This window comes from Oenanthe melanoleuca, chromosome Z, assembly GCF_029582105.1.
Source record: "Oenanthe melanoleuca isolate GR-GAL-2019-014 chromosome Z, OMel1.0, whole genome shotgun sequence".
NCBI classification, from domain to species: domain Eukaryota; kingdom Metazoa; phylum Chordata; class Aves; order Passeriformes; family Muscicapidae; genus Oenanthe; species Oenanthe melanoleuca.
The window spans coordinates 26,636,735-26,660,033 of NC_079362.1; the positions used below are offsets into that span (position 1 = coordinate 26,636,735).

The window sequence follows — 23,299 nt, forward strand, 5'->3', positions numbered from 1 at the left end:
TGCTGGGGGGGGTGTTGAAAGAAAGAGAGGGAAAAAAATCTTCCACTACAACTTTTAATATTTGCTTATTTTAAAGACATTAAAGAAAAAGGGATAGTACTGAGTGCGCTTTCCAAAACTGTCTGGATGAGCTCACTTCTGTTCTTCTAGTGTTCACTGTCAGTTCCTGGCTCCCATATATTTGTTTTCCTATCTGCTGCTTCTCCCTATCCCTTCCTATCGTCAAGCTTCAGCTGCCACCTACCAGGTTTATCATCATTATTTACTCAACAATAGATAACTACTCATGAAACAGTGCAGACACTACAATGACAGAGTTGGTTGTTGCAACTGATTTGTTTAGCTTTCCTTGGTTATACAACAGCTACTGTCATCAAAAATTTAGTAATTAAAGTAAGCTGGAAAAAAACTCCCACCACTTACATTGCAGTAAGAGAAAATTGCAAATGAAATTATTATTGTAATTTAACAAGTCACCTCTTCCTCAGCAGAGAGTCGCAACTCTCAAAACTGTATGCTCAACTCTTTTCAAACACACAATAAAAAATAAAGTGATCAAATATGCCAGGAAAAAATGATTTCTAGACACTGTAGAAGGGATTTCAGTTAATGCATTTTTAATTTTCCAATTGCAATTGATCATTAATATGAAGTTCTTTAGTGACTGCAGGTCATCTAAAACAAGAAAAACAAACAATCTAAAGACTGTCACTGAGTACAGTAACAATTCTCCACAGGAAAATCAAGAATGTGAAGTTTGATTTCCAAATTACCATATTTAATCAACTTTGAGTTATTTATGTGCAAACTTACACACACAGAGATAAATGTATGAATATTTAATCAAATATATAAAATGTATATACATGTGTGTGTGCATATGCATACATATATATATATATATATATATACACACACACAAATATACACAAATATTTATGAGAAAATAATTTATAAAGGAAAACAACTTACGGGTCTCCTGCAGCTAACAGGAGTAAGTATCTGGAAGGGATATGATCTGGAGGGAACACTGTGCTAGCAAATTTTACAGCCACTTGACGTACTTGAACTTCAGGCTTAAAGGAAAAAGATACAAACATATGGTTGAGTTTTAAAAGACAGCAGTAATGACTTTCATCACTTGTACATTATCAGTCATTTGTTTTACTTTTGGTACCAACATGATTCAAAAAGTTTAGACATTTTGAGACATTACTTGTGCTTATACTTCATATGGCAGTACACAGGGCAAAGAAAAAGCAATTCTCATACATACACAAGAGGGGGAATTAAATTAAACATAATTAAATGTTTAATTAAACACATACACACTTTGGGTAATCATACTAATTCTTGAAAAACTTAACTGCTTCATCCAGGTAGTTTTGAAATTAAATGAAACTGACATATATCATCTCTCCAATGAAAACAGAGCTATGCTTAGGAGCAGCATAGCCAGAGGTGAGGAAGAAACATCAGCTTAGGGTAGTTCATTCTGTCTGTAAGGGACAAATAGTCTCAAAAAGGTAATGCCTGGAGACTTGCATCCCTTGAGCAAAGGAGTTACCAGCACGAAAATTCTCTTACACTAGAAATACATACACCTTCACAGTCAACCATGCAAACACCAAGTACACAACAGTCATTCCTTCCAAAAAGCCAGACTTCTGGTGTATTCTGAACACAAACAAGGTATTCAAAGTATGAGTAAGTTAAGTATGGCTTATTCTAGACTAGTGTCTCAAGGCTGAGCTCCTGGAGAGGTTCACAGGTGCCTTACGTCAGCTATCACACAGCCTGCTGAAACCCCATTTAGCAGTGAACGATCCTTTCTACCAAACTCTCTGTTTCCCAAAGCATTTCAGAAGACTGTCCTTGAAGCATTTACTTCTTGAAGTTTTCTAAAGAGAAGACTACAAGAAACATACAATGCAATAGCAATGGATTCAGTTTTTTGCTAAACAGAACACAAATAGAGAACTGCAGTGTTACCTTTCATGTCACCAAGCCATGTTAAAAATATTTTATCAGAGCATACACACCCTGCCTTCTCACAGACAGGCCAAGACATTCAGTAAGAAAAGGAAGATATGCTCCAGAAGTATCTAACAGAAAGTGTCAGAAAAAAGGAAGACAATTAATTGCTCTTTTTTTAAGGTATGTGATTTTTGACTTCACTGAAAATACCTTTATTAAATAAGAAGCTACAAGAGCTTCCATGAGGGTACGCTGGGCTCCTTCCAAGTTACTATATGCACCAACCATCATAGATAATGCCTCTTGAATGGCAAGCCTAGTATCAGCATCTTCCTGCAGTAAAAAAAACAAGGGTTTTCACTTTACAGTGTGTAGTGTCAAGAACTGAGGAGAATCAGAAGAAAACAATAATGATTTCCAAAAGCCCCATCAGCACCTACCTTGCATAAGGCTTCAAAAAACTGCTGTACCAGCGCTATATCCTTGGTAAAGAGCTGAGGCATTCGGCTGAAACAAGATATTTTAACCCATGAAGTTTTTGTGTTCTTTTAATTGAAATGCTTCACATTTCATTGGTCTTCCCCTCATTCCAAATTTTAAGTATCAAACAATTAGAGCCAGTACAGAAAGTTTGCTCTATCTTAGCCATATCCACCATAAAGCAGCACATTCTCCCTCCTTTAACATAGTTTGGAAAGTGAGACATTTTATGGACAACCACTTAAATCACTAGCACGACTAAACATATCACTTGCCTGGCTTCATGCACTCTGGTCTTTGCTGAACATTCCTTAAATTTGTATTTCTGGCAATCCAGAATGCAAAACCATTTCTTCTGTGCATAATTCATGAACTGCCATTAATCACTGCTAGAAAAGCTATCATCTAAAAACATATTTCTTTTTACATCTCTGGAGTTGTCGCAAGAAGAACGCTTTTCTCTGCAGCATGCACTCAACTGCAAAACTGGCAGGTGGCATAAAGCTTACTGTTAATAAATTAACTGATTACTGTGGAAAAGTTATTCAATCTCCCATTGCTTAAATGTTGCTTCAGTTACCTGGAGAGCTTTCCAACCGCTGAGTATGCCATTGAGAGCAGTTTTGAATCCTTGAATAACAAAACAATAAACAGAATTTAACAAAACTGGAAATACATACAAGTATATCTTTTATAAATAAACATTTACTTTAAATCCTGTCTTCAAATTGCTCAAGCAGGCTTTAATGGAAAAAGAATTCTAAAATATAAAATATTTCCAGCAAAGAATAAAAACAGAGGAAGCATTCTTTTGACTAGGAAACAGAAAAATTGTGAATTATGCCAAAATGTAAATCTCTCTTCTGGTCTCAGCTAATCACATTTTAATTCAAAAGAACAAATAAAGAGATTCAGTGAGTGTATATGAAACAGTAGCAGGGGGCAGAAATCTTCCACTAGTTCTGAACAGCAGCTGTAAACATAGGAAGCTGTGTGTGCAATGCATCCTGTGGATGACCAATGCAGCACATTTATAAAAGGGGCTTACTTCATCCTTTTTCATTCCCTTCCCAATGGCAGAGTGTCCCATTCAAGTTGGCATTCAAGTGCCAACTCAGGCCAGAAGGTCACATTCAAAGTTCAAATGAAGCAGCAAAAAGTTCAAAGCTGCAGAAGAGGTGATTGCAACATCTGCCCTTTCTAAGGTACACATAGGAATATCATGGGAGTTTGACTTCTGAAATGGCACTGGAAACACCTTGTTAGGCCAGATTGGCATTTGTAATTCTCTTTGGTAACACCCATCCCATAGTAATACCATGCCTGGATAGATAGGATGGAATGTATAACAAACAGGCCTATACAGATGCTTAAAACAATGGGATAAACAATCCAGAGTTGAGATCCATGAGTTGAGAGCCAGAGTAAGACCAGCTAGATACTACTTTGACTTCTCTCTTTAAATTACTAGTGCTATTGTTTCCTGAGATGTTGCAACTGGTGCCCAAGCACACATCTATAGGTGTTAAATAAATAGAAGAGTTTTCCTCCTTTCCATTTTAAAATACTTGCTTCTCTTCAACAACAATTCTTACAAGTAAACACAAAAAAAGATACACCAGTTTCCATCATAAATTTATTTATACTTTGCTTTCATTCACACGAAATACTATAGTAAAGAATTTTTCATCTTACCTCTTTGTATTCATTGATCAGCTTTGTAAGTCCATTTAAAAGCATTGGACCTAAGGGCTTTATTTTACTCTCTGGACAACTGTAATTAGAGAAATCAACAAAATATTATCTTCTGGATCCCTGAGAAGGATCTTCTCTAGTATCACTTTTCTTGACTGTGTTAAGAAGAAAAATTACAACTTATTGTGTGTAAGCACAGACATAGTGAGCTTTTGGGATCAAGTAAAAAAAAAAAAAAATCCTACTTTCCCTGAGTTTTAAACTCATTAGTTCAGTTATATCTTTATTAAACAGAGTGGCTTTCAGGGAGATAGCTAAAAAGCATTGAGAGCATTGAGCTCTCTGAACTACTTACATGATACAGATATGATGCACAAACTGCAAAGACAGACTTCTCAGTTTTGCATTTGTATTTGCACCGAAGAGTCCATCATATACCACCTGACCAAAAGGAAGGAGGAGATTAGAGAGTGTCTGGCTTAACTTTCAAAGATTTCCATTTCCCCTCTTCTCTGAACACTGTCATCAGTAACAATGCTTCCTTCCTCTAAGTACTGGAGGAACTGTATCATCAAACTGATTAGGAAATGTAGCTTTGGAAAATAAGCATCACCTGAATGTTAGCTGGGAACGTTTCTGCAGCTTGTCGGGATCGTAGAAGATGAGGAACAATCTTTAATTTAACACGGGTGCTGACTGACTCTCGTTTCATTTCTGGTTTTAGAACAGATCCCTGTCAGAAACAGAGATTACATAGTACATCTTTGGACACCAGTAAATTACTTTCTGCTGCAAATCAGAACACACTGGCAGAGAGAAAAAATTATTCAAATAGCATAAATATTCCATGAAAGCAGATATCAAAGGAAGTGATAGATTTAAGAAATACATATATATTTTTTGAAAATAAAGTAAGACAACTAAAATTACTTCTTCAGCAATTAAGAAGATAGACAATTCTAAAGGCAAATCTTACCTCCTTGGTTTTCAGTGGTATATCCCCAAGATACACTTTATACATTTTGTTGATGATAGCAGGATTGTTCCAGTCAATTAAACTGAAGGAAAAAAACACATTGAACACCAGCATGTTATGACTTTGACTTTTGACTACTTCTTAAAATACAGTATTTTGCATCATGTTCATAATATTCCTATTTACACAGGACTTCTCAGTGTGTCTTCCAACCACTTGTCCCATATCCACATCATATATAATAATAAAGAATGTGAACTAATTACACTTTAACAATTCCTCACAACGTGATATCAAGTAACTTGTTATAAACCTACATGCTCTCTTCTCTCCCACTGAAATGACATACAGACATATTAATTTATCAATTGAATATCGAATGGTAATCTGTGAACTAGCATATATTTCTCATAAAAGACACTCAACATTACATACTGTTCACACAGTTATTTTTCTCTCCAGGTAAAGAACACCACCTCAAAAGGAAAGATGAGACAAACAGCAAAGGAGAGCCCAGCTTCCTTAATCAGTCTCCATCATTTAATAGAATCATCTCCCCTGTTATGACTGAGGTACATGAACAGAAGGTAGCTCAGTTGCAGAAGGTTTCACATTACAAATTTGACCCCATGTAAAATAGTCCTACAGAAGCCACCTACACATTTCAAAGATGGCTTATCTTGCTCCAACCTCTTACATCAGCCAGCATCCCACTGTCAATGTCTTAGCAAACAGCAACAACAGCCATTACTGTGGCCTCTTGATGAGTTAAAGACAGAAGCATTGTCTTTAGATGATGAAGAGTGAACTGCAGGCTAGCAAAAGTTTCATAATAATGACAGCAGTGTTTGCTTTCTACACTATGATCTGTTTGCTTTCTACACTATGATCCATTTCACAATAAGTCTCTTTACTCTCCTTATAAATTAAAGGAAAGTATACTTTTCTGGGAATCATTTAACAAAGCCTCATCGACAATTAATAATCCACAGAAGGCAATGTGGAAACCACCATTATTCTTTACAATTTGGTAAAAATGGCTCAAAAGTGATACCAAAAAATGATCAAACCCACACAGCTAAAGCAGTTGTCTCTGGAGCTAAGTGGTATTTCCAGCTGCAAGACTGCAAACCACACTATTCCAAGCCCAGTGGGAATACACAGCAGCTTCAGATATACAGGGGATTTCAACCCTCCTTCCCTCGAGCACAGCCTCTCTTGAAGCACTACATTCATTGCAGCTAGCTGTTCCAGGAATACTAACACCATCTTTTGCAACCATCCAGATCTTACCTTTGCTTGCTTTTTAGTTCAAGGTCTGCTGCAGTGGCAACACTGTGCCTTGTATCACTAGAGGCTACAACCAGGTGTATAACAGCTTCAAGCTCGGGCACTTGCTCTGCTTCAATGAACTTCACTATCCCCAGCTTACACTGTTAAAAAAAGTGGAAAGACAGTGTTATTGACAAGAAAGTGGATGTTACAATAAGTGTAGGAGCTCAGCTGTCTGAAATCATGGCTTAAGGAGAAGTTCACATGCTCTCCGTCTCTCAGCTTGCCACCTGCTAAAGTCATTGGCAGCAAAGTACCAGCTTTACCATTATAGGACATTCTGTTACACCACTGCTATAAATGGAAGCTTCAGAAACAGAAGACACTGTTGCAACCTTTGGGAGTAAAACACAAGACCAGGTTGCAGACATGGCTGCTTCCAAATCACCTTCCTTCCCACCCCACCACTGCAAAATTCCTTAAGGCATCATGCAAAATCCCTCAATAAATTCCTTCAGGGCAGCTAAAGACCTGGCCAGAATTAGTTACATATTTTCCCTCCACCTTTCCATTCCTCTGTCCATAACCATCCCCATTACCATCCACAGTTCAAAGAGCAGCCCCTAAATACCTGTTCCAGCAGCTCTGGTGTCCATGGACTATCTCCAATTACCCTCTTGGCTGCATAAAAGCTCATCCCTGGAGGTGGCTGAGGGATTCCAGGACCTCCCACAGTACTTGACGAAGACCCCTGGGCCGAGGGCACATTTTGTCTACTTTGAGATTCATTCAATACAAACCTAAGCAGGCAGGGAAAGACTTATTAGAGCCTTTTCCAACCCATATTACCAGCTGAATTAGATTATGGAATTGAGAGAGACACATAACTTGTCTAACTTGGTTATTTTTCTTTAATTAATCCCATAGCACTAACATAAGATAGAATTTGAAGCTCTGCTACCAATTATCCCAACATACTCTGCAAGAATCATAACAATGCCATTGTAAATGAAAACAAACTTCAGTTAGAAAAGGGAAGAGTCCACTGAATTTTGAGAAAGAGTTCTTAGTCTATAAATCAGAAAAAATTATCTCTTTTGTATTAGAAGTAAATACTCATGCAGTGCATTCAAGAAACTCATGCTAAAACCTCCAATAACATTTGTATTATTCCTATAAAAAACATAAACCTAACAAGGGAAACAATAAAGCATATGCAACATAAGTGGAAAGAAACAAATCCTAGTATAAAAAATTAAATAAATGAGAAATGGCTGTTGGAAAATGGCAGTTTTAGTACTGGGTAGGGAAGGAAAGCAAAAATAAAAATAAGTTTACAGAGACTGTTCTTTCTAGCTGCCTGTCTAGCAGCCCTGTGCTCACTTCCATGCTTTCATAAAAGCCACCTCACCTCTACATGTACCCTTGGAAGGGGCCAAATGGCCTCAAAAGTGCAGTACAAAGACCAACAAGAATTATTTTGCCCCAGCCAGCCTCCTGTTTTACATTCAGTACACAGACAACAAAAAGAGGTAAACAATCTCAACAATAAGGATTCATTCCAAGTCTCATTAGTTAAAACTTTAAACACTTCATTATGAGCTTTAAACCCTACAGTTAAGTTTTCTAGTTATTTTACTGCAGCAAACTGGTAAGGCTAATTCATAACTGGGAAATGACAAACCAAGTTCTAACAAGCATAAATTAGCTATAAACCACTGTGAGCAGATTCACCCCAGAGAGCAAGACTTAACAGACAGACGTCCAGAGCCACAAGCTAGCTCAAAACACTTTCTACACCTTCTGGAAAGAATATTAAAACCTTCACCTCCTACTTTCATTGTCTCTCAGTTTGAGACTCTCAGTGTGAGTGTTTTCTCAGAGGTCTCTTCCAAACAAAACGATTCTGTGATTTAAAAACTCATGCTTGGCCGGAATATTAAAGCATGGAAGGGAACGAAGTCTCAATAGAAAGCCCAAGGACTTCATCTGTTGAAGTTACAGCCATGGATGAAGCAAAGAACAATTAGCCTGAAGACTGAAGAGTGTGAATCATGAACAGAAGAACAGGTATTCGAAACTATAAGCTGCAGGATTCTGTATATTCAAACAAAAGGGAAGTGGCCCCCTGATTGGGGAGCATGGCCGCCAACAAATCTACATGTAGAAAGACCATTCCTTTAGGTTCATCCATTCATGCAAGCAAGAGTTATGAGCTCAAAAAAGTCATACTGGCACCAACCCTATGAGACTTTTATTGCCAGAGAAAATAGAAATGTGGCCTACCATCAAAATTATTTCTGTTTTCTTTCAAAGCAAAAGCTCCCCTAGCAATACAAAGACACTAAAAAAACTACCAGTCAGTGGAAAAAATATTTTGAGAAAGTACTGATTTTAGACACTAGAAGGTTCCTAACAAGCAGTGATCAGTAAACTCAAGTTGGTCTGTACATTCTTCTTGCTTTCAAAAACAGTGTTCACACTAAGACAACACCATTGCAGTTTGAGCATTTTTCATCAGAAGACAGACAAAAGACAAATCTTATTCAAAGGTTCAACTCTGGAAAGCACAAGTTTTTAGAGATTATTCTTGCTTATGACCTCAGAGGAATAAGCCTTAAAACTCAACTGCAGAAAGATGAGCACACATTTTTGTCAGGCTTCTATTTGAAAGGGTTTGCTATTTAACAGACAGCTCACATGTCTCACAGTTTCACTTTGATCTCAAAAGAGGTAAGGACAAAATTGTGTAACACCTAATTAAGTCGAAAAGAGAAGTTTTGTAAAATAAGGAAGATGGTGATTCAGTTCCTAAAATTATCAATTTCTTTTGTACCTTTCCATAGGCGTCATTCAAGCCAGCAAGTAATAGCATACTTTAAATGAGTTTTCAAGGGTGTAGCTTATATTCTTTCACATACCAATGTTAGAGAAGACTGGTATCGACTCACCCATAAGGCATAAGAAGAACATCCAACATAAAGTCCAAAAGCAGCTGTACAGTCTTTGGTTTTTCAGCAAGATTAAATGGAGAAGCTGCTGCTTTCAGTGGTTCAGCAGGGTATTTCATGTGAAAAAGGGTTGGTATTAGAAGATGCATTAGGCTGAAAAACAATTACATTTACTGCAACCATTTAAAAAAAACACACACCTGTTTGTTTAAAACATACAAGAGAGAAACCTTTTACAACAAACCTGGTCCTTAATAGCAAAAAAAGAAAATCTTGACAAAAGTTAAAACATTCAAAATCCAGTGGCCTCTATTTGCCACCTGATATATTTAAAAATGGAAAGATAAATTAGGATTTCTCCTTAAAATGGAACACATATGTCTGCATGTATGCAGACATTTGGAGAGATAAAGTCACTGTCTTTGTCCAGATTTTTGACAGTTTCATAATTATGCTACAAAATACTGTCAAGGTCTGTCTCATCCTTAAGAAACACTGGCAAATACACTGGTTGTATACCAGTACAAAACTTTTTCAAATCTTCACTCTCTTCACTCATGTACTTGCCTTTCCAACAGAGAAAAACCACGCTCCAAGGTACTTTCACACTAATCTTATCAATGGAAGCAAGATTTTACTGCAAGACTTTTCACTAATGTAATTTAAAAAATATTTTTACACCATCCCAATATGTAGAATGAATGAACACACGATTTTAATGACATTTTCCAATGCCAGCACAATGGAAGCTCATCTCATTGTAGGTAGGAACCAAGTCCATTCATCACAGTTTTCTAGACGTGCTTAGTATACAGCAGTTCCTCAGGTTTTTTTTTTTCACATATTACAACTTAGCTAAAATTCCTACTTACTTGAAACACTATTTCTCAATTTAGAGTGGCACTCTGAGACATCTAGCACTGCTCCTGCAGCTGGGCAGAGGGTATCTACTGAAGGTCTGGCCTTAAGCCAGAAACCAGAACTCTATGCATGGGGGATATGGAAAGGTATTTCACTTCCATCATAACACAGACCTCTTATCATACAGGAAGATTCCTGTTGCAGACTCTGTATATTATTACAGCATTAGACTATAACTTTTTGTATCATCCAAATGACTGAATTACTGATCCAAATTGTACATGCCAAGAACATCCTAAGTAATGAAGACAGCATTAAGGAAAAGAAATCTTTTACAAACTGATACAAATTATTTTACTAAAACACCACCAACTGCAAGAGTAAGTAGCTATACCTGTCTTGTTGTGGTTGAGGTTTCCCTTCCATTGCAGTGAGAAGGGTTGGAGCCAATTCACATTGTTTTTCCACAGGCAGACGTGGGTATCCCATCTTAACATAAATTATGGTAAAATTCTAAAAGGGTAGAAAAAGCACACAGTATTGCAGCAATGGAAAAGAAGAATGTGTTCCTAAATCTCTTCTTGTATGTTCTGTTACATAATTGGGTATTGGAAACAACATGCTTTATAAGACCAGTTTCTTAAGTCTAAGCCTTATCAGACTGACAAACATTAAAGTGGAGACTCAGCAAGGACTACTCAGAGCAGGTCTTGCTGGGCCTCTGCTTTAAAAGGTGGGAAAAAAAAAAACTCTCTCTGGCTTGTTTTTTTCACTGCCAATTTCGCCAAAAACAGTTGCAACTAAGCAACAGCTTAAAAGAAGGCAAATGTTATGTTCTTACTTTTTTCTGAAATAAAATAGAAAACAATATTGAATAAATATGAAGTCTGTAGCACAGAAAATATCTCTTTGAAAACATGTTTCTAAATCACCTTATTTCAAGGCTGCAGTTAAGAGTCCAGTGACAGGACAGCACAGCAGACCAATACTGAATACTGGACTATTTAACTGTTACGCTGCTCATCTAAATCCAGCCAAGAACTGCAGAGGTAAGAGCTGTGTTGCATGACCTGGCTAAAAGAAGTGGCAAAGAGGAGTGCACTAAACTACTTTGTAGATGACACTTGAGCTCAAATGCTATGAGGCTTTGTGATGAAAAGCAACATGCATTGCTGAGATACATTAATGAAAAGATGTTCTGGACAAGTCCAGCCAAATGCAGAGTTTGTCAAGTATGTCTTTAAACCTAGATGGTTCGTTTTGCTCTACAAAACATATGCACTTCAGAAGTCTTGGTCATTTCTAAAAAGTTTACTGATAAAAGAATTCCAGATAATGCCACTCTTTTAAGACAACCTAAGATTACTTTTATGTATGACACTGCTGTTTAAAGTCTAAATATTTCTCCATACATTTCTAGGATGTTATAATTTATGCTACATACACTGAATACATAACTGAATAGTAAAACAAAAAGTAAAAAGTTTCCCTAAGATTAAATCACGTTTGTTTCTTTATGATGAATTGCAACAGAGTATCAAGACTGAAATGCAAACTGTTTCATAGTTTCATAAGTTTCAGGAAAAATTTAAAAACTATTTTCACTCTTTAAATTAGCTTGAACAAAATAATCTATGAAAGTTTCACCATCTTTAACATTTTCTTCATCTTGTTCAGCTAAGGTCCTGACCCTAAAACCACATAAAAATACAGGTCTTCAAGAGATAAAGGTGTTTTAAGTAAAACTGATCCTACAGCTTCAGGATAAGGATTGGTAGCTACCTTCAAAATTAAGCTTCTACCAATTGAACAGACCCTTTACAATACAAGCAATGACAATTCATGCAATCATGAAATATCACGAGTAACTGCACGTAATTTGAACAGCAATATGCTTTATGAAATTAAGTTTCACCCACACAAGACTATAAAATTGAGTATAAAAAAGCTATTAAAACACCAACCTCATAACAATTACATACTTGTAGGAAAACTGACAGAGTTAAATACAGGAGGTTTAAAGAATATTCTTCATGCTCAAGTAAATCAGCAAATACTCTTAGAAAACAGACACTTACAGTGACAAATGACACTGCAGAAGGATCTTGATATTGAACTAGCAATGTCTCTACTGGAAGCTGAATTTTTGGTCGGCTTTTGATGCGCTTATTCAGATGAACCAGCAGCTCCATGACCTGACAAGAAGGAAAAAAACCCAAAAAAACTTGAAACAACCAACATTAATGTTGCTACTTCGGGATCCAATCACCAAGCTCAGTCCATTAGACAGGCTTAATACAGGCAAATCAGGCCTGATCTAACTGATTATTTGACCTGAAAGAAAACAGCAGCCATCATTTATAGTATTATCTTGAAACCACATCCCTGTTAAGACAAAAACAGAAGTCCCAAACCATGCCACAATCAGTAACATCTATCAACAGAAAAATAGGAAAGAAAGGATTCCTGAAGATGACAAGTTGTCTCCACAATTTGGTTACTATCTATCAAAACTGGCTCTGGTTTGGAAATCTGAAGAATAACTCCAATTCACAAAACAGACCAAAAAAAAAAAAATATATCCCCATCTGTCCTGGTTTGAAGGACAGGTGTCTGCCAATAAAAGCGGAAGTTTTTCTTTGAAATGGAGAATGTAAACCCCCTCCCTCCAAATTATTATAATTTTTAAATTAAGGGCAAAGATATAGGAATTAGGAAAAACAGTTCTTTACTAGGAAAATTAAAATAGAAATACAGTATTACAAAGAACAATCCCAAAACACTGACAGAGTCAGAATACAACCTGACACCTTGTCAGTCAGGGTGTTGGTAGCAGTCCCATTAAATGGTGGCTACAGTCCTCCTACAGTGGCAGATGTGGTTCAGCTGAAGCAGTGCTCCTGTAGAAGGGTGCAGTTTTCCTATGAAGGTCCAGGGATGATGTGGAAAGGTCCTGCTTTCCTCTGGAATCCAGTGGGAAGATGGTATCTTGTGGTTCAAAAGCTCCATTTTTATCTAGGTAGGAAAGGCTTGGCTCCTCCCCCTGGTTGGAGAATCTCCCAGTGGGATGATGTAATTTTACCATTCATACAGTGGGACTTAATGGACTAGCAGCAAATGATATCTTCCTGGAGGGAGGATGGGTTGTGGAAAACATAAAAATGATTGCCCCACCTAGTCTTAAAGATATGTGCCACAGAGATAAGGGTCACTGCCCCACCTGGCTTCAACAGATGGTGATAGAATACACATTTCTGGTACACATTTCTGGCCACATCCATACACACCATCCATAACAAAGCTACCAAGTAAGTGTATGAGAAATGTTTGGAGTAGAACATAACAGAACTGAAATCCTTCAAGCAAGAGGAGAAGCCAACAGGAGTGCTGTGAATGTCAGGCAGAAGCAACATGCATTCCTCCCTGGGCAGGCAGAATACCAGCAGCAATGCCAACAGACACAGGCAGTTGCTCAAGGGGAATGATCCTGGGCTCTGACAGACAGCAAAAAAAACTGGGACCAGACTGTGCTGAAACAAGAGAGGTGCACAATGAAGACTATCAAGCAGTGAAGATGGTGCCCAGTGGGTTTGTACAGTCTTTATTCTCAGAGGTTTTCCAAGACTCATCTCGATAAAACCTCTACCTTCATCCTGAACTGAACTTGTACAGGGCTGTTTTAAATAGCAGATTGGTTTGGAGACTTCCTAAGGTCCCCACCAAGCTGAATTATCCCATGATTCTACAATCCCATTAGGTAGTTTCTTAGCATTACCAAAGCACCATTTTTAAATCTCCTGAAGGAGGTATCATGACCGAACAAAAGAAATTGAAAAACCACAGTTTCTACTCTGGAACAATTATCCATTCTGAGAAATCACACTGGTGCATCTTGCTTGCAACTTTTATCAGATTCTCAAAAAAGGTGGCATAAAAACATGGAAGTGACATTACACGAAATCACTTCAGTTCCAGCAAAACCAGTCAGAGCCAGTCCTAGATTCATGTTGACTTCAAGTGATTCAAGACAAAGCAACCAGGGCATCCTGTGTTTTCAAGGGCTCATTGCCTTGATCACAGCATGCTGAAAAACAGCTAAATTGCTGTCACTGAAGCCCATAAATCGAAACTGCAGAACCATATGTATGCTGAGTGGCATACGTAAGATGTAAGCTCTTAGACGTACATACATCTAAGAGCAGCCTCTTAGACACCATCTTTGGTGATCAAAACCAGAGATAAACTAACAAACTAATTAACACTGATAGCTACCAAATTTTATGGTGGGGTTCTTTGGCCTGGGTCACTTGCTTCTGCTCCTCTTCATCAGTGAGGCCAAAATCTTCACCTTCTGGTGAATTTGTGATTATCTCCTGTCTTGGTTTGAAGGACAGGTGTCTGCCAATAAAGGCAGAAATTTTCCTTTGAAGCACAGACCTGAATTCCACTCCCCGCTAAATATTATAAACGTTTGAATCAAGGACTCTGAGGCAGAGATAAGGTGGAAGGATTAACAGCTCTTTGACTAATATATCTAACTGTACCAGAGAAACAACAGCAGTTGTTAAAATTACTAACAAAACAGAACAGATAACTCGGTTCCAGTCCTTTCTTTAGCTGTGAGCACGCTCTCTCTCGGCAGGAGCGGAGGCGGGAAGCGGCGGCTGCGGCCGCGCCGGTCTCAGGGGGAGCGGCTGGAGCGGGCAGCTCCTCGCTCACCGTTGGGTTCTGGTGCTCAGCTGTGTCCGCAGAGGCTGGAGGCTGTAACAGGGCAGATGCAGGGCAGGTGATGGCAGAGGGTCTGGCTCTCCTGCCTTTGGCCACGTGGCTCCAAGACCAGGGGATCCTCCTCCGAGCTCGCTGGAAACACGAGTCCCCTCCGGAAGCATGAGAGCCCCTCTCCAAGCCGATCCCACCTACCCCTTTTGTCCAGAGTCAGCAAAGATCCGCGGTGTAACCAGCAGCTCCATTGACATGACAATGGGAAAAATTCTTTAAATTGACACAGCAATAGGAAAAACACTCAACCCCCAACATCTCCAAAATCCCAGGGCGATTCGGGTTGCCAATACAGGCGCGCTGCGTGATGAGGGCAATCCACTTGCTCCATGTGGCGTCAGTGGCGTGGTGGGTAGAGGGAACCTTTCCTTTGAACATCCACCCCAGCACTGGCAGTCGGGGTGCCAGGAGAAGTTGTGCTTCTGTGCCAATCACCTCTGAGGCAGCTTGAACTCCTTCATAGGCAGCCAGGATTTCCTTCTCTGTTGGGGTGCAATTGGCTTCAGACCCTTTGTAACTTCTGCTCCAGAATCCCAGGGGTTGGCCTCGGGTCTCACCAGGCACCTTCTGCCACAGGCTCCAGGACAGACCATGGTTCCCGGCTGCAGAGTAGAGCACATTCTTTACCTCTGGTCCCATCCTGACTGGGCCAAGGGCCACTGCATGAGCGATCTCCTGCTTGATCTGGGCGAAGGCTTGCTGCTGCTCAGGGCCCCAGTGGAAATCGTTCTTCTTGCGGGTGACCAGGTAGAGAGGGTTCACAATCTGGCTGTACTCAGGAATGTGCATTCTCCAAAAGCCTATGGCACCTAGGAAAGCTTGTGTTTCCTTCTTGCTTGTTGGTGGAGACATTGCAGTGATCTTATTGATGACCTCAGTGGGGATCTGGCGCCGTCCATCTTGCCACTTCACTCCCAGGAACTGGATCTCTCAGCAGGTCCTTTGACTTTGCTCTTTTTAATGGCAAAACCGGCTCCCAGCAAAATCTGGATGATCTTCTCTCCCTTCTCAAATACCTCCAGTGCCGTGCTCCCCCACACAATGATGTCATCGATGTACTGCAAATGTTCTGGAGCCTCACCCTTTTCCAGTGCAGCCTGGATCAGTCCGTGGCAGATGGTGGGGCTGTTGTTTCCACCCCTGGGGCAGTCGGTTCCAGGTGTACTGCACGCCCCTCCAGGTGAAAGCAAACTGAAGCCTGCACTCTGCGGCCAGAGGAATGAAGAAAAACGCATTGGCGATGTCAATGGTGGCATACCACCTTGCTGCCTTGGACTCCAGCTCGTACTGCAGCTCCAGCATGTCCGGCACGGCAGCGCTCAGCGGTGGAGTCACTTCATCCAAGACATGATAGTCCATAGTTTTGCTGCTGCAAATTTACTGCAACTGTTACAAATTCATAATATTTTAGAGAGGAAAAAAACCTGTCTGCACAGATGTCTCTGAGAAATGGCGAGAGATACTAAAACATAACTCAAGAAACATGTTCAAATTACCAATGGTGGCTGGTAAAAAAGATGGCTGGAATTGGCATTATGTTGAGGGTTTAGCTCGTCCTGTTTCTCTAATCATCAATGTCAAACAAGCGAGCTAAGAATCTCATCAGTAGGACTCTTCAGACCTGATTCATGAAAACATCTGTAACTTTTGAATTCTTTTGTTTTTTTCTGGCCTCACATGGGATACATTTAAAGTAACAACGGTATCCAGTCTGGCACAAATGCTGCCAGTGCAAAAATACTTCTTGGAGCTCATTTGAAGAGGTAGAGTGAATTTACCCTGGATTAGTTATTTGTGTGACACCACTAGGATAACTGATTTTATAGAAGACATCCTAGAGTAAAATTTAACTCATTTGTCAAACCATGGTCTAAAATGGGATTACTTCCTCAGTCTAAATGGATTAAGAAGGTATACGCATTACAAGCTTATCCTTGCAGTTAGACTGTATCCTAGATCTGTAAATGTATGAGCGCAACAAGTTCAAATTATTCATTGCAGCAGTGACCTAATAGTCATAAAATTAAGAGCTGCAATAAAACCAACAAAGGAATACATTAAGGCAACAGGAAGAAAAATGGAATTTAATTTCCCCTTTTTAGTCTAGCAGTACAAGCTTGAGGACAAAGTCAGTCTGGGTAGTCAAAGTAAGATTGGAATATTTTCATCCCTTCTGGTACACTTGTGAACTAAGCCACGCCTCTAAATTTGGGTGAAAGAAGTCGTTGAACAACTATAATACTCTATAGTTAGCAGTATACTCACAACACACAAATGTTCTTACTTGCTCATATCTCTACGATCAAAAGCTACACTGCCAATTCAATTAAAATTATGTAAGTTTTTAAATCATGGTTAACTCTATTGGCACACATTTTTATGGCTGTTGGTGGTGGGTTTATGGGTTTTTAACTACAACAATCACTGTGGGAGAGAGACATGATATGAGGTGTCAGTTTTGCCACTGGTAATAGGAGTCACTGGGTTAAAAGAGTTTGCCATTCTCTTTCCATTCTATTTCATTTATCAGCTTTATTAGATCAGCTTTCCAATCACCTGAGTGCTCATGTCAAAAAATACATGCTTTCCTTTTGCTTACACTGCTAAACACAATTTAAGCTGGTGTTGACCAGACATTGCTAATTTTGCCTAGTTATCCAACAGGCAAAACTTGCAAGGGAAAGCTAGGTATTTGAAAAGGCAATTCTTAGCAAAATTCTTGGCATGTTTTCCCACTACATTAAACAACATATAAGAGCAAGAAGATTGACAAACTTAGTTCCAATGCAAGTAATGGAAAAGGGAATGTGCACATGGAAGAAGTTTACTTGCAGATTATACACTACATAGTAAATATTCACTGATACCAATTAGAATGAAACACTGGCATAGCCTTCCCCTCACCTCCATCTCACTGATAATTTATTTTGCTATGTGAAAAGTATCAAATTGAAAAAAATTCCACCCATACAGAGCCTCCTTGCTACATTTTGAATTTATTATGAAAACAGAATGTGGAAAAAGTCAAATGCCCTTCACTGACGTAACAAGGGCAGAATTCAGGGTAATCTACATGGCTGCAATGAATTCGATAAATATCAAGAAGTACACAGAAGTTCTATAATTGCTATTCTATTATTATCTGGTGTGAATGAAAATCAATAGTTTAAACACCTAAAAGGAAGAAGAAATGCATTTTATTTCATTATTCACTCTAACACAAAAACTATTAACTACTAATACAATACACCTTAAGTAGGTTGTGTGATTTCAAGAGGTCTCTTAGAATTTAATTTTCAAAAGACTAGTCCTCCCCCTTTCCTGAATCTTCCAACACTCCAAAATAACTGACAACACATTCCAGCTTAGATTAAAAAAATCATACAAAAATACCCTAAGAAATTTCACCAGCTGGTTAAATGCCTTTCTTCACAGCTTCAAGCAGACATGGTAATCAGGTTCAGAAGAACAATGCGTCTGAGCTGAGGTATCTGTCCTTCAGCACAGTGCAATGGCATGACATCCATAGATCCACTTTCATGTAATCACTCTCAGGGCCATATTTTGTGCAAAACTTTGAGAAAAATCTATGCTACTGTTACTTGCAGGTTCTGAAATCTACTTGTAAATGCAGTGACAGTGCATTGAATGACCATTTCCCTATTTGTATAAGACAGAAGGACTTATGAAAAGCTTCTTTTCCACCAGTAACCCCCAACACTTCATCTGCACTCTGCTCCAAAATGTTCCAGTCCACTCCTACTACCAGATCTAAAACCTTATATAGGAAACTGAATTCCCCAGTTACATATTAAATTCCGCCTCTAAAACTGCTTGGTCCTTGCTCCTTATGCCTGGTTACAGGCAAAAACCAAATAGTTTTGGTCATTCAGGTATATATTACCTGAACAAATTCTGTGATAAAGCTGCCTTCTGTACCAGTGAACTGATTTTTTTCAGGTAGGTATCACAGACCATCTTCAAAATTACTTGGTTCTTGCTCTTATTCTTATTCTTATTGCCAAGTGAATGACACCAACGAGTATGGCTTCATGGTATTTTGTGCACAGAAGCAAGCTTGCTTCACATGTGCCCTAAGTCAGGTGGAAGCACAACAGCCCTGGAAGCCAAGACAACTGTCTCTATGGCAGCAAGGCTCAGTCCCAGGCTAACTCAGAGCTAGCTGGCCTCAAGTGGAAACAAATACAACCTCCACACATCTGCAAAGCCCGTGCTGACACGGGAACTGTTTTGTTTAAGTTCTAACAGGTGTAATGAACCAACTCTTTATTACAGTAATGATAATTTTTCCTCAAATAGTAATTTTCTCAACAGAGAACATCCAAGCATAGCAAGTCATGATACACATGGACATTTCCTTCTCCCTGATCAGAACAGTGCATCTTTACAGTAAATTGAACGCTTACCTTTTTGCGAACTCCTTCCTGTGTGCTGGACAGCTTGAGGAGAACAGGCGGTAGGAATTTGGAAATAATGTTCTGCAACTGCTCATCTGTTTCTGCATGGCCAAGACGCAAGAATACACGCTCCAGCTGATCTGCAATTAATTAAAGAAAAGAAAATAGAAACTGGTTGAAACTTAAAATTCCTGTAGCAAGAAAACTTTTTCTGAACATCCCCTAACGGACTTACAAGAAATGCTGCAGTCATTAGAGTACTTATATATCAACAGTTCTCATCACAGATTTTTAACACTGAGAAAACTATTGATGGTAGAAACCAGCCTTAGGTCCAGTACTAGCCTTCACAAGTACATAGAGACCTTTCCTAGCAAAGACAAAAGCAATTAATGCTGCCTTTGCCTGTACAGTCTGCACACCTGAAAGCACAAGAAACAAGCTAGAGTGAAAAATCACGCTTTTTGAAGCTTTAGACAACTGCTCCAGGGTACACTTGATACTCACAGATTAGGATTACAGGAGTATTCATATGATATCTTGACACAGGCTAACCTGTCCAGCATCTGTGCGCTGAGGCACTTCAGTCTCCCAGAAAAATCTGAACAAATGTTGCCTGAACCAGTTACTTGTTTGTTATAAGTAGCTGATCTGTTTTTCAAAAAGACTATCATCAATAGGAGTAAGAGCACAAGCATGAAATGTAGGACAGGCTGTTGTGATCCTATTACCACTCTATAAAGTGGCTGGTGTGTTTCAATTAGTCTTCCTCTGGCCAGCTGCTCTACACCTCACACCCAGAAAGGAACAAACTAAGTCAAAACAAAAACAGGTGACACCAAAATCTTCTGCCAATGGCTGAAACACAAAGGGTGAGGATCATTTTTTTTCATAAAAACAAGGTTAAAAGTCCTCATTTTAAGTGGCAGCATGCAGCTGCCCCAACAGCTACAACAGAAGCAAAACACAGCCTTCCCTGCAACAGCAGCATTCCCAACAGCTGGACAGAGAAGAGTCCTTGTGCACAGGACCAGAAGTATCTGTTTTTCATCCTGCAGCAATGAAGCCCAGACCCACAGGTAGCAAGGAGACCCAATGCTTTTGAAGGGCTAAATGTCTTAAGACATCTTACAAGGAGGAAATAATTTTTCTGAAGACTAAAGTAAAGTGACCTACAGTAAGCTGAGATTAGAGGGAGATGGAGGAGAGCAGAGAAGGATCACCAAGTTGACTGTAAAGGACTACAATGGGGGGGGAAAAAAGAAAAAAGCCCTGGTACAGAGCAGCAGTAATGACTGAGGTGAATGGATATGGTTAGAACCAAAGTGAACATAAGGGATGATAAAAGGCAAATACAATTCTAATCTGTAAACTTAGGATGATTTAGCTTCAGAAGCCTTTACCGTTCTATTTTTAAAACCTATGCTATCCCTGCATTCCTATCACCATTCCTCCTCTGCCAGATGCACATTAAACAACCCATCCCTTCCAAGACTTCATTTTCTGCTGAGCAAATATGACAGGCAGCTGAACAGACAGAGAACAATGAAATTTTACTATCAGGGAAACTACAAGCCAAAACTCTGCAGCATCTATAATATAAACTGAAGATAAGAGTCAATCTCGTTTCAGATTTCACAGACCACTCAGGTTGCCATCGAGTCTATGGCTTTACAACACTTATCTCATGTTTCAATTTTTTTAAAAATCATGACATTTGATTTCTTTTCACCTTCCTTTTTGTGTCATATTTCCTCCACTCCTCCCATCCCAATGAACCCTCATTCAAGGACCTCCTTAATGTCTCACGACCCCACAGGCAGTAAGGGGCTACTTCAAGTAGAAGTCACATCAAGCAGCTGAAATTACTCAAACAATGAATAAAAAACTATCAAATATTTTCCCTTGGACCCAGAATGCCAGGAAAACACTGCAAATCCATCATCCTCAAGCAAGTCAACTGAGGAACTTTCTCAACATGTTCTTTCACATAACAACATATGAAAAACAAGTGTAAGGAAACACAACTGAAGTTCCAAAGCCATTTGTTGCTAGTTGCTGGACTACACACACAAGTTCTGAAAGGCGGAGAAACCACTTTGCATGTGCACTCAGGAAATGCAGCAATGCACTGAATTGCAATCATCTGCCCCATTTCCAGCTTCTTCCACTATTCTCTTGTTTCAAGCAGCAACCAGAATGGTGGAAATAATACCAACAACAACAGAGATCAGCAGGACAAAAAGCTACCCCCTTCTTTATGCTGCCTGTGAGATAAGTTTATTACTTTTCTCATGCCTCTGCTGCAAAGCCATTTAAGCCCTAATACTTCAAGTCATCAGATATTCTGTCCTTAATCATAATCATTACAAGACTCTTCAGCAAATTCAAGGATACTGGTCACCTGGATGTAGTTAAGAAACCAGTCAGGAGTTTGTCAGAGCACTCTCACTTGCTGCTGAAGCAGTCTGTATCCATAGCAGTGGCACAGGAAAACAAAGAGCCATATAACCTCCCAAGTATTGTACATCAAATATTTCCTCCACGGTTTTTGTTCTACTAGCAATTAAGACCATTTCTCAAGCTGACAGCATTCATTACAGGAAAGCATAAACACTGGTGATTTAGAGCATCAGACACAATGGGCCAGGAAAGTAACTGTAGATTAAGTATCTGGGTCTCCAGATGCTGTGTCCTGTCTTTATGTGTGCTGCAGACCTCCTGGCTGGCATGAGGAAAGTGTCTTTCCCTCCTTTCCCTCTTCACAGCCTCCACTCAGCCTCAGCCAACAGGCAGACCACCGTGCACCAGATATCAAACAGGACAATTGACTCGCAACTGGTCTCAATTCCACACCTCGTGCATTTCCCAAGTTTTTAAGTATAAAGCTAAAATCTTCCCATTTGATTTTACAGCCCCTACTGCCAACCAACAAACTGCACAATTGTAATTTTAGGAGCTTATCTGATAGTAGAAATAAATAAAGCAAGATGTCTAACTTGCTTTACCACATAGCAAGGAGGATGGGAGAGGGGCAGAAAGGACAAAAACCGTTTGGAAAAAGCCTTAGCAACTGGAAACCAATTTTAGAAACATCATATGTGTGCCACAGCTATGACAGTTAGCATTTTACTATGGATTAAAAAACACAACACAACAAAGAATAAGTTCCATGAGTTAAAAGAATCGGTAAGTAGTTCTACTTTTAAAAAATGTACAACTAAGTCCACGCAGAATTTGCAACACTTATGCATGTATTTTGGCACAATCACTTGTTTTTATGCTGCTGTGTAGTACTTCCATGAAAAATGCCAATTTTGTGGCACTTTCTTGAGGGAAAAAAGGTGTTTACAAGAAGACAAAGATAAATATGGAGAAGCAAACAAAAAGCATTGCATACGATGCATATGCATCCTTTCATTGTATGTAAAAAACAAAGGGGCAGAAAACCAAGATACATCTTTGTATCCGTATTTCCAACGCCAGTGTCCAATTTGTGTAAACTGACATGGTGTATTTGGAATCTGTAATTCCCAAGTTACCATGGCAATGCAGCTACCTATCTGTGAGAAAATGCGTTTCACTTCTGGCTCTTTCCAATCTCAATTTAAGACTAGAGGAGGAATACAGGTTACAGCACTTAACAACCTTGCAAAGACAAAAAAGAAAGGAATCATTTTCAAAACACAGATAAAGGATACAAATTCTACAAAAAAGCTACATTGACAATGACACACTAATTCCCAAATCCTGCAATACCACCATAAAAGAGTCAGAGTAATTTTGTTACCTCAGAACTGACCTTTAGGTCACCCAAGGTAACAGCAAAACCCCACAGCCTGCTCACAGAAAAAACATGCCCTTTCCTTTCATTTGGTAAATACTGACAG

The 23,299-nt window shown here is 39.1% G+C and overlaps 1 protein-coding gene across 3 annotated transcripts in view; it reads right to left on the minus strand.

The window, feature by feature from the left end:
* ECPAS (Ecm29 proteasome adaptor and scaffold) overlaps nt 1-23,299 on the minus strand; it is a 62,752-nt gene that overhangs the window by 35,783 nt on the left and 3,670 nt on the right. For 2 of the 3 annotated variants that reach the window (XM_056514822.1, XM_056514821.1), the window contains exons 2-15: nt 19,419-19,549; nt 12,291-12,407; nt 10,607-10,725; nt 9,352-9,504; nt 7,032-7,200; nt 6,422-6,561; nt 5,129-5,210; nt 4,766-4,885; nt 4,508-4,593; nt 4,153-4,231; nt 3,038-3,087; nt 2,418-2,484; nt 2,188-2,310; nt 973-1,076 (exon numbers count right to left, since the gene is read on the minus strand). In XM_056514822.1, coding sequence (XP_056370797.1) covers nt 973-1,076; nt 2,188-2,310; nt 2,418-2,484; nt 3,038-3,087; nt 4,153-4,231; nt 4,508-4,593; nt 4,766-4,885; nt 5,129-5,210; nt 6,422-6,561; nt 7,032-7,200; nt 9,352-9,504; nt 10,607-10,725; nt 12,291-12,407; nt 19,419-19,549 — 1,540 coding nt within the window. Of the gene's footprint in view, nt 1-972; nt 1,077-2,187; nt 2,311-2,417; nt 2,485-3,037; nt 3,088-4,152; nt 4,232-4,507; nt 4,594-4,765; nt 4,886-5,128; nt 5,211-6,421; nt 6,562-7,031; nt 7,201-9,351; nt 9,505-10,606; nt 10,726-12,290; nt 12,408-19,418; nt 19,550-23,299 lie in introns of those variants that run through there. The other variant, XM_056514823.1, reaches the window with a different exon arrangement.